Source organism: Rhinopithecus bieti, unplaced genomic scaffold, assembly GCF_001698545.2.
Source record: "Rhinopithecus bieti isolate Rb0 unplaced genomic scaffold, ASM169854v2 scaffold_51345, whole genome shotgun sequence".
Taxonomy (NCBI): domain Eukaryota; kingdom Metazoa; phylum Chordata; class Mammalia; order Primates; family Cercopithecidae; genus Rhinopithecus; species Rhinopithecus bieti.
This window is the reverse complement of record NW_016820792.1, coordinates 80717-92708: the sequence shown is the minus strand read 5'-3', so window position 1 is coordinate 92708 and position 11992 is coordinate 80717. Positions and strand designations below refer to the sequence as shown.

Genomic DNA, 11992 nt, shown 5'->3' with positions numbered 1-11992 from the left:
ATGCACACGTATGTTTATTGCGGCACTATTCACAATAGCAAAGACTTGGAATCAACCCAAATGTCCATCTGTGACAGACTGGATTAAGAAAATGTGGCACATATACACCATGGAATATTATGCAGCCATAAAAAAGGATGAGTTTGCATCCTTTGTAGGGACATGGATGCAGCTGGAAACCATCATTCTAAGTGCATCTTAATATTTCAGAGCAAAGTTCTCAGCAGGACTATGTGTCTCCTTCCAGTCTTACTCAGCCCAAAGTCCTGCTTCCAAAAACGGTTGGCTTCTCTAAACCAGAAGTTGGCGAACTTTTGCTGTAAAGGTCAGATGGTAAAAATACTTCAGGCTTTGCCAACTTTGCAGTCTCTGTTGCAACTAAGGATCCAACTCTGCCAGTGGAACATGAAAGCAGCCAATGATGATATGTAAACAAATGGGCATAACTGTGTTCCAATAAAACTTTATTTACAATGACAGCAGCTGGACTTGAATATAGTTGCCAATGCCTACTCTGAGATGTCTGACGGAGCCATTCTGGCTTAAGAATTTGCATAACAATTTTTAAGATGGATATTATTGTCCCTACCCGTAGTAATCATTAATGCTGTTTGTCTAATATTTCTGGTTTTCTCTGTGTTTCTCAATGTAGGATACATTTCCTGGCTTGCTTGTGGTTAGGTGGTTCATGTGACTAGTTGAGACTTGTGTCACTGCCAGGGTATAGAACTTCACTTCTTGTCCAAGATCTTAGTCTTCGTCTAAGGCAGTGTTTCTCAACCAGGGATGATAATATTGCCATCCAGGGGACACTTGACGATTTGGGGTTGTCACAACGAGGGGGAAAGTACTACTAGCACCCAATGGGTAGAGACCAGGCATTATTAAACATCCTACAGTGCCCAGGACAGCCCCCCAAACAAAGGATTATTTATCTCCAGTTGCCAATAGTGCCAAAGTTGAGGAACCCTGCTCCACCTACTCCACGGTGCTCTTTATCTCTGCCATAAAAAAAAAAAAAAAAAAAAAAGGCTAACTTTTAAAATGTGGATCCACAGATCTGGAACAAGGACAAGGCTAAAAAGAGCTCCTAGCCAATACATGAAATGAAGAAAGAAAGAAATCTTTGTTGTTTTAAGCCCCTAAGATGTGGAGGTTTTGTTACTGCAGTATAGTTTATTCTGACTGATATACCCATCTCATAGTGAGAGGCATTAGAGGGCAGAGATTAAGACCACAGGTTCTTCCTGGGTATAAAATCTAGATTCCTCACTTATTAGCTGTATGACTTCAGAATTACTTAACCTCTCTGCATCTCACAATCTTCATGTGTAAGATGGAGAATACAATTATTCTACTTTGTAGGTTGTTGTAAATCCTCAATGAGTTAATGCAGATAATGGGTTTGGAACAGTATCTACTATAATATATAATAAATTAATGTGAGCTACGACGATGGTGAAAAAAACTAAGATTTAGAAAAAAATTAAATAAGCAGCTCACAGTCACACCTCCTGAGCTTGGGAATGGAACCAAGTCTGCCCGAGTATAAATCCTGTATTTATCCACTACACTGCCTCTCCAAAGCATGTGGTTGAGAATGAAGGCAGGAAAATAAAAACATATGGCTAATTCTCCCAGGACACCATCTTTGATGTCAGATGAGAAGAGCATTAAGTAAGTCACAGAGCACAAAAAGAGGACATGCAAAGCACTTGGCTGGTGTGGAGCAAAGGTATGATCATTCTCTTCTCTGGTGCTTTAACAGTGAGTAGATCTCCCCAAAACTGCTTCTGCAAATGTTTGAGTAGAACTTCTTTTTTTTTTTCCTTTTTTTTTTTTTTTTTTTTTTTTTTTTTTTTTTTTTTTTTTTTTTGAGACAGAGTTTCGCTCTTGTTGCTTAGGCTGGAGTGCAATGACGTGATCTCGGCTCACCACAACCTCCACCTCCCAGGTTCAAGTGATTCTCCTGCCTCAGTCTCCCGAGTAGCTGGGATTACAGGCATGTGCCACCACACCCAGCTAATTTTGTATTTTTAGTAGAGATGGGGTTTCTCCATGTTGGTCAGGCTAGTCTTGAACTCCTAACCTCAGGTGATCTACCTGCCTCGAACTAAGTCCTGGGATTACGGGCGTGAGCCACTGCACTGGGCCGGTACAGACTTAACTCTGTCTCTGCAACCAATATACGAACAGAATGGTAGCAACTCTTACAGAGTTAATTATGGATAAACTTAACCATTTCACTCAAGCTGACCTCATGACTTTGGGTGTTTTTTTTAAACCTTTATTTCTAACTAATGTTTTCATGGGAAAGAGATCTTCGTATTTTAGCTATAAGTTTCTTTATTATTAAATTGCAGACTTCTACAGATAAATGGAGAATACCTAAATAAACAAAGTCAAACTCCATTTCATAAATAAGAAAACTAGGATGGGGGAGGTTAGATGACTTGGCCTGAAAGGCCCCCAACCATGCAGCAGTACATGCAGCAGTACCACAGTACAGTCTCTTCCCTGCTTTGGACAGTCCTTAACTGGGATTTAGGAGTGCTGGATCCCTGCGTTCTACAGGACACCTTGCTTTTACCAGTCATGACAGCTAGAACAGATGCTTCACTTACCCAAGCTTGCACTTCTTCATTAGATAGCAATGCCTGCCCTGGCTTCTCTACCTATTTATAGAATGTGTAAGTCAACCTAGAAAATAGGAAGTGGGCTCTACTACTGAAAAGCACTAAGGATCTGCAAACAAATACTTAAAGCTACTGAAGGCATTCTCAATTTAAATCCTTTCATAAACAAGGATACCTGTGACAATGAAAAGAATAACTTACTCAAAATCAGATAGTTTGAGAAATACAGAGTTTTGTGTGCCTTGCATGTGTTGAGGTGGTTTTTACACGGGAGAGGAACATGGGTGAGTTTGTTTGGTCGGTTGTTTGGTTGGTTGGTTGGTTGACTGCTTGATGGTTCGTTTTTCATCTGAGGATATTTCTTAGGACAGAACAAGGGAGATCTGCCCTCCCCTGCAAGAAAATCCAACGAAATGCCGCAAGAGCACTTGTTGGACCAGAAACATTTTTAACTTTTGTATCTGCTTCTTGGCTCTCAAACTCTTCTAATCTAATGATCCTTCCTGTGATCAAGAACTCTTTATAGATAAAATATCTGAACCACACATAATTGTAACATTTTCTTTAAATTCTACAAAACACAATATTGCACCTCTCATACAGATTTTAGGAGCATCCTGCAAAGTCATAATAAACAAGCTTACTGATCTTGCCTTCCAGCAACTATACTATAGATGGAGATATGCCAATCAGGTGCCCAGATTTATCATCTGTATTAAAAAAAAAAAAAAACCGAAGGCTGGGAGCAATGGCTCACGCCTGTAATCCCAGGTGGCACACGCCTGTAACCCCAGCACTTTAGGAGGCCGAGGTGGGCAGATCACAAGTTCAGGAGATTGAAACCATCCTGGCTAACATGGTGAAAACACGTCTCTACTAAAAAAAATACAAAAAAATTAGCCGGGCATGTTAGCAGGCACCTGTAGTCCCAGCTGCTCGGGAGGCTGAGGCAGGAGAATGGTGTGAACCTGGGAGGCAGAGCTTGCAGTGAGCCAAGATCACACCACTGCACTCCAGCCTGGGTGACACAGTGAGACTCCGTCTCAAAAAAAAAAACCAACCTAGAAAACTAAAGTCAACATATAATTTTGTGTAATTGGGCTTAATACATGTTACTTGGATTTCTTACATACACAAACAACTTTCTTACACCAAGAAATATTAAGTGGATTGGTATGAAAATTAAAAACTAAAATGATTGCATAAGGCAGGAAGCAGATACCATTCCCCAGTTGACTTACTATGGTATTTGTTCTTGCTATTTCAGTGTAATGCATCTAGTCATTTATGGAAGCATGTGTGTTTGTGTGTATATGTGTGTGCATGTGCATGTATGCATACCTCTGTACTAGACACGCATAAAGTTGCAGTTGCACTGCATCTGCTTATGCACCTCCCATTTCCACTCTCATGGCCTTGCTTCAAGTATATATCAAATGTCTTTACTGCTCTATCATACCCCTCATGGATCACCCCACTTGCAATCCCTCTGTTCTCTACTGTTCACTGCAAGTCTAGCCCGTCTGCAAAATGTACTGGGTGCCCACGAGGTTTCAGCTAGTATTCTGAGGGCTTAAGGAGACAGCTGTGAAAAACACTGACCAGGTTGCCCCTACTAAGAGTCTTACTAAAGAATCTAGAGAAGAGAAAAACACATTAAACAAACAAATAAATGGGGTCATTCCAGGCAATGATAACTGCTCAGAAGAAAATGGAAAGGGGCAATGACTGCCTGCTGGCCACCTAGCTGAAGCCACACGATGGCCATCCGAAAGCAAATGCCTGGGAGGGGGAGTCACAAATATGAAGAGCAGGACTGGAGCACTGGAGAGAGCATGAAAAAGGCAAGTGGCAAGCAGTGAGAAGAGTGTGGGAGATGAAGTCAGAGAGCTCGGGAAGGATGAGGTCACCCAGGGCTCATAAGCCACCATGAAGAGTGTGGCTTTCATATGAAAAGTTTTATTGCAATTGCAGTGAGAGGGCTCTGAGAATTACAACAACAACAAAAAAAGTGATCTGATCTGCACTTTACAAAGATCACCCAGGGGGCTGTGTGGGAAAAGACCAGAAAACCCAAGGGTGGGAGAGGGAGACGTGTTACGAGGCTGCGTGGTCATGCAGGAAAGAACAACTGAGGCAAACTTTCTTTGTAAAGGGCCAGAAGTAAATATTTTCCACTTTGCAGGCCATATGGTCTCTGCTGCCACTACTCCACCCCCATCGGAGCATGAGAGCAGCCACAGACAGTACGTAAATGAACACCACTGACTGTGTTCCAGTAACACTCTGTTCACAGACAATAAAATTTGAATTTCACAAAACTTTCATGTGTTATGAAATATCATTCTTTTTTGTTGTTTTAAACCACTTAGAAGGTAGAAACCATTCTTAGCCTGCAAACCATACAAAAACGGGTGGTGAGCTGGACCTGGCCCATGGGTCATAGTTTGCCAGCCCCTGGGTTAGCCTGTGACCATGGCAGTGGAGGTGAAAAGATACGGAAAGATTTGGAATTTATAAGGAGGCAGAGCTCACAGGAAGCGCTGTGTGCATGTGACAGTGAGGAAAAGAAACAACTGGAGAAAGCTGTTGGGTTTGGACCAGAGCAACTGACCATAGACCCCCGGGATCATGCAACTGCCCTCTTCACTGGCTCTTCACTGCGCCATAAATCTACACACCTGAGACTCTGTGTCAAGACCTACAACCTGGCCACAATCTATATCTCCAACCCTGCTGTCCTGCACACGCCTTACCCTCCAATCAAGCACCTTCACGATGTTTCTCCACCTACAAGCTCCTGTTCACATGCCCTCAATGCCCTTCCCTTCCATTCCTGCATGTCAAAATCCCAACCCTCCTGCACAGGCCATGCAAAAAGTCACTTGCCCCACAAAGGCTCCTCTGAGTGTCCCAGCTCAGGAACAAAGGAACAAAACATCTGCTTCTCCACTTCTATCTCTTGTACTGCATTGCTCTGCTTCTGTTTGTATTTGAGGTTCTAATATTCACCTCTAGGGTCTCTGATGAATTCTAAATGGCTAATCTTAATTTTGTTGATATTATTATATCCCCTCCACTGCCAGTCCCTTTCAGAAGCTACTGGATTCCTTACATCTAGTGAGCAGTCAAAATTATATTAACAACTTAAGGAAACGGGTATGAAGGTGTAGTCCATGAATGATACAGCTGGGTTCTTGCTCTTCTAGTGATACCCTTCTAAAGCACAGATAATTGAAATAGGAACCACTAACAACTACAAGTGGTGCACAAAAGCAGCAAATAAGTCAAAGGCCATATAACACCTTTATCACCTTTTTTAAGCCTTTTTATCAATTCCTCCAACCTTTGACACCCTATTTACATCTGAACAATAAAAATGTCTTATTGAAGCAGTTACACTCCTCTAACATGGAGGCATCCAAAATGCTCAGAACCAATTCAGACACCTATTTATTCCACTCACCGAGAGATGCTCCCGACCGGTTTTATCAGTGACGTCTGTGGAAGGGATTTCATTACTTCTGTTTGTGGTGTCCCCGATGTCATTCGCTGCAGTTCCATAATCTTAAGTGGGAAAAGGGGGAAAGAGAAAGAACATAAAGTTGTCACTAAGCTGCCAACAAACACAAGGCCACAGTAAGAGCCAGAACGAAGCAAGACAAATCACACAGATTCCAAACCCCCGACAGCCTGGCTGTGGAGGGACGTGACCAGGCTGCTGAGTTCAATCCACGGCAGTGCTGAGACTGCACAACGCCCACATTTTGTGCAATCCAGATCTTTACATCATTGTCTTGTTGGTCAGCCCTAAACCTGGTTCAGGGATTTTTCTTTGTACATAAGCATATACCCCTTTATGGATGACATATTTAAAAAAAGTACAACAGGGAATCGATCGTCTATGTGTCATAGATTTACAGACCTGGAAAGGTCTTCGGAGACAGAGCATAACTGCCAGTTTTACTGCTGAAGAATGTCAGCGGAGGAAAGTTACATGACTAGGTGAAGGCAAGAAGATGGCAGAGCTCACGTGTGACCCCAGACTTGAAATGAGCAACAGCGATTTCCAGGGCAGGTGCAACTTATTTGCACAAAGGGCAGAGATGTAAGAGGAGATGTAAGAGGAACAAGCATCAGTATGAAACTTGGGTCCACACATAAACTTTTTCGAACAGTTCTGAATTGCCAATATTTCAGTTTCAGAATGATTAAAAGGTAGACCCGCACAATACTTAGAATTGTGAATGCTCTGTTCTCATTTCACCAAGTCGCAAACGCAGTTGCTGCCTTCTGGATCGATTTTAGTCTACATGGGTCAGGACAGAAATAATGGCTTTTTTTCAGGGGTTGTCAAGGTTTTTATTAGCAATACCACATATAAAAGGACTCAGGAAACTCTTGGCAAACTCATTGCAAACAATGAGGTTTATAATGTTTGTATTTTAATTCTAAATAGGTACACTGCCTTCAATTTCCATCCTGAAAAGGCCACCTCGTTAATGCAGCCCCAGCTGAACTTCTCCAGGTAGAATCATCATGCTGGCCTCGGGGCAACCAATTTAACTTGTATTTTTATTAGCAAAGCGTTCCTTTGTGAATAAAAAATAACAGGAAAAAAAATCTATTTTCTATGTGTTTGCCGTTTCATTCTTAATGCCAAAACCACATTCTCACCATTTTCCTTTTGAATATCTTAAAGCTTACTAATTTTGAACACTAATGGATATCCTTTATTTGGTTAGTTTCTCCTCTTCATGTTATAACCAACTACATCTACAAAATTTAAATCATTCAAGTGTCTATAGTTTAAAATCATGACATTTTGGCCCAAAGGTCCAAAGTGGGATCTGAGGCTAACAGGAAGATGACATTTTTAAAGTCTCAAATTAACTGGGAAAGGGTCAAAAATGTAATTTTAAGATGTAAAACCATAATACAAACGTATTTCTCTGTGAAACAATTTGAGAGATTCTTCCTTTAAACTGTATCAAGACAAATACAAACAAAACAACACACAAATCATGTGCAAAAAATCAACAAAACCACAGCTTGGAAGAAATATGTCTTAACATGCACAAGCAGGTAAAGACAATATTATTCTCCAAGTTAAAATTAGCTCAGGTTAAATACACACACATATAATAAACATACAGACAGGCTCATTTTATAGAAAAAATAAAATATCAATCTATATATAAATATAAAATTAAAGAACAGAGTATATTACAGAAAAATATATAAATATAATGTTTTAATCAATCTTTTAGTTGTTCCTAAATTTCAAGCCAAGTCTTGAAATGTAGCCTTCCACTTCCCCAAACAGTGGCTTCCTGGCTTGGAAATCTGTTAAATATGGGTTTTCACACCAAGGAAAACATCCTTGGCATTCGATCAAAACAGCAAAGGAGAGATGCAATATTCCATCAAAAGCTAATATAGGCCCAGTGTAGTGGCTCACGCTGGCAATCCCAGCACTTTGGGAGGCTAAGGTGGGTGAATAATCTGAGGTCAGGAGTTCAAGACCAGCCTGGCCAACATGGTAAAACCCAGTCTTAACTAAAAATATAAGAATCAGCCGAGTGTGGTGGCATGTGCTTGTAATCCCAGCTACTCAGGAGGCTGAGGCAGGAGAATCACTGAAGCTGCGGGAGGTGGAGGTTGCAGTGAGCAAGAGATTGTGCCACTGGACTCCAGCTAAGCAATAAAGTGAGACTCCATCTCAAAAAAAAAAAAAAAAAAAACAAAAAAAAAAAAACCCAAAAAAAAAAAAAAAAAAAAAAAAAAAAAAAAAAAAAAAAAAGCTAATATAGGGGACTTTGGTTTCTTTCCTTCCACATTCCTGAGAGAATCCCATTTTTTTTTTCAAGGGGTTAGGCCTATTCACCTTTGGGGAAGCTGACTTAAAGTCTGGGGGTGAATTTAGTCACTGAAGGGATAATCCACCCCTCTTATCAGTAATAAGGGCAAGAATGGACTATAATCCAATTGGGTCTTGAATTGGATACAAAAAGGGCTTGACTCTTGTCTCTTGGGAAGTTCTCTTTCCTTGAGGATGTCTTCAGGAGCGCTTCCCTGTCTCCCATCCATGTGAATGGTAGCAGCTCCCCCGCAACACTCTCTTGTAACCGTAAGGGGGCCAGCCTTCAGTGAAGCTGGCATGGTGGGCAAAAGAGTGTAGCATGAAGGGAACTTGGGTCTCTGACAACGTGGTGGAGCTGCTGCTTTAACCAACCCTAAATCAAGCCCTACCTTTGAGGTTCCTGTCTGTGAGTCAAACGCCTTCATTATACAAGAAACATCATTTTGAATTGGCTTTACTGTCAGAGCCAGAAACTGATATACCTCCCTTTTCTTGATAGCCATGGCTTTTAAATAGGTAATTAGTTCCCAATTAAGGAAATGTGATGTCTGTTACAGCCAACGGAATGGATTTACTACTTCCAAGAACACGGTATGAGAGAGAAAGTGCTATTTACAGGCACTGTAAATGTCAAGGGAAAACGGCCATCAATATTGAATGATTTTTGAAATACTATTTTGGCCTATGTCATGCTTAAAGTGTATATTTAACTGAGCTTAGAAGAGTCTTCTTTCAGTTGATTTATTTCATTATACACAAACATTTTGAAAAAGAAATACAAAGTAGAAAACATGATAGCTACCTTCATAAATTACATCAGGATAATTTGGGTTTGCACCTAAAAGGCAAAACAGAGCAAAGATCTGTAAGTATGCATTTTGGAGTCAAAAAATTACTAACCTATGCCAACTAAAATCAGCTAAACATACATTGAGGTTTTGCAATTTAATAGACTGCTTTTACAGGACAGGTAAACAAAACTTGAAGTTCTTGAGTTGTTCCACATTAACTCCGTTCCCCTCCCCAGTTCTCCCACTTTCATCCCTCCAAAAAGGAAAAGAAATCACAAAAAAATCACAAATTGTTTTGAAAAAACTTCAGCAATCAATGAATTATTACCATTTTTCTTTTTTTGGTACTGTTCCTATTATACGATCAACTATTTTCATTGCAGTTTTGGTATTTTTATTCCAGAGACAGATAATTTTCATACCACTTTTGTTATTCTCTGATGGTTTGAGGGTTACTGTCAAGTGCGTAGCAGGGCCATTTGCATTCAGGAGCATATTATTAACCACCCTGCATAATGCTATCTAAAGCACAATTTTATTCTCCACCTTATCTTCAGGGGAGTTTCTAAGGCTGAAGAAACCTTTTTTATGCCCTAACACAACAAAGAAAAATAAAATGTACTTCCTCTATTGAAATAATTGATATATAAGAAGCTATAAAAAATGGTATGTCAGAGAGAAATATAAAAGTTATCAATTTAATTTTGAGGGATGGCTCTAAAGTCACCAAGATGATCAGAATATTCTGCTTTAAGGTATTCCTACGAGACTTGCCAAAACATTTTTTTAACTCAGCATCAACAAGAACTGGTAACAAAAACATTTGCTACTTATTCTCCAATCAGAGCTAACTGGGTCTCTACATGAAAGTCTACTTGGAAATAAAATTAAATTTTGTTTTAACATTTAAGTGATTGCAAAATGAATTTCCAAAGCTATTTCCTATGCTTTTAGTCCTCACTTGCCATGTGAAACAGTAAAACTTGTAAACCATAAAGCTTACTCAGTTTTCATTTCACTTCTGAACCCTTAGCAGGAAAATGCCATTAAAGTAAAGTGAAATGAGCCAATTTTCTGTTCATGCATTCCTCAGCGAATAATCAAGGTTAGTCTAAATGAAGAACCAAATAAAAGTGGCCCCAGTGTTCAAATTAGAATGTTAACGCATTTCAACTAGAAAAATATCTATTTTAGCAGGAAAAAAAATGAAATGAAATGAATGGCTGTGTACTTCCATCCAGGGATGCTGCATACTGCTATATGGTATATGCTTTGCACAACTCTAGGGAGCACCTTTCATATTGTAGTCCATGTGAATAGCACCACTTGAAATTGTGCAGTGCGCACCCTGTGCACCTCTGCAGTCACATGTGATGGGAAATTGTGCAGTGCACACCCTGTGCAGCCACATGTGATGGCACTGTATCAAAGTATGCAAAGTCATTGATTCCAGTAAATTTCAATCATATATCGAAGAGTTTTATTATCCCAAACACCATTTCAAACTCATTTTGAGTTACCATATGTGACTATGTCTTGTCAGGGTTGCTTATAGCTGCTATAACACTCTGAGAAGAGTCTTGAAAGCTGTCCTGCAGTTTGAGGGCTAACTCAATGAATAAAGTGGCAGAAAGAAGTCCCAGTGGCTGCCCTCCTGATGTCACTTACAGGGGACTCAGTTGTCCTCTGAAGTCCTCTCCCTTTACAAAAGCCCTAGACCAAATGGTGTCCCCCTCACCATGGGAATGTACTACCCCTGCTGCAGGAAAGATTCTACAAGCCCAAGAGAGCAAGTCAGTCTTCAAACTGCTCAGTAATCCATTATTTTAGGAGATTTCACTCATCCCTCTTCCCAATGTGCCGTTCAACACAATCAGAGATTTTCAACTTCAAATCCAGCCTTCCATGTCATCATCACTATATATTTGTCTTGCAGGATGGTGGAACCTACTCTATTTCACAATTCACATTCTCTGATTTGGTTCATAATTTTTAAATATTTGGATATAAGTATGTGGGTCTTCATTTGCAGTAGGGGGCCCAACCATCCCAGACTGCCAGGAATGAAGAGGATTCCTTACAAGTTTTAAAAGGAGACACTCCCAGCTAAATTCTTTCCATCCGCCCAGGACTGAGGGCTTTTTTGGTTGTGGGGCTTTCACTGCTTATCCTGGGAGGAGTTGGCCACTGATTTGTTCTCAGGCCCCTACAGACCCCCACACATGTGAGAGAAGGGCCTGTGGTCACCATCGCTTTTACACCTACAGCTCTATGAGAAAGTGGGAAGCCTGAGGACTCAGAGGCAGATTTATCTCAGCCACACATTTAAATGGCCTCAGAGACATGAATGACATACAGGTTTAATCTGCCACGTTGCAGAACAGGAACCTCCAAACACAATAGCCACACAAAGCCCCTAGGAAGATCCAAGAACATCACATCTATTCACTGTAACAAATGTTAGGTGTGGAAACATGGAATTTGGGGTCCAATCGTAAATAAAGACATTAGCCCATAATCCAAAAAATAGGCCAGGGCAGACTGCAGTGACTCACACCTGTAATCCCAACATTTTGGGAGGCCGAGGTAGGCAGACCACCTTAGCTCAGGAGTTCAAGACCAGCCCGGGCAATGTGGGAAAACCTCATCTCCACTAAAAATACAAAAATTAGCGAAGCATGGTGGCGCACGCCTGTAGTCCC

The 11992-nt window shown here is 40.7% G+C and overlaps 1 protein-coding gene across 9 annotated transcripts in view; it reads right to left on the bottom strand.

Moving 5' to 3' along the window:
• NTRK2 (neurotrophic receptor tyrosine kinase 2) overlaps nucleotides 1–11992 on the bottom strand; it is a 373097-nt gene that overhangs the window by 289779 nt on the left and 71326 nt on the right. For all 9 annotated transcript variants that reach the window (XM_017859916.1, XM_017859921.1, XM_017859922.1 and 6 more), the window contains 2 exons: nucleotides 9302–9337; nucleotides 6103–6203 (listed from right to left, as the gene is read on the bottom strand). In XM_017859916.1, coding sequence (XP_017715405.1) covers nucleotides 6103–6203; nucleotides 9302–9337 — 137 coding nt within the window. The remainder of the gene's footprint in view (nucleotides 1–6102; nucleotides 6204–9301; nucleotides 9338–11992) is intronic.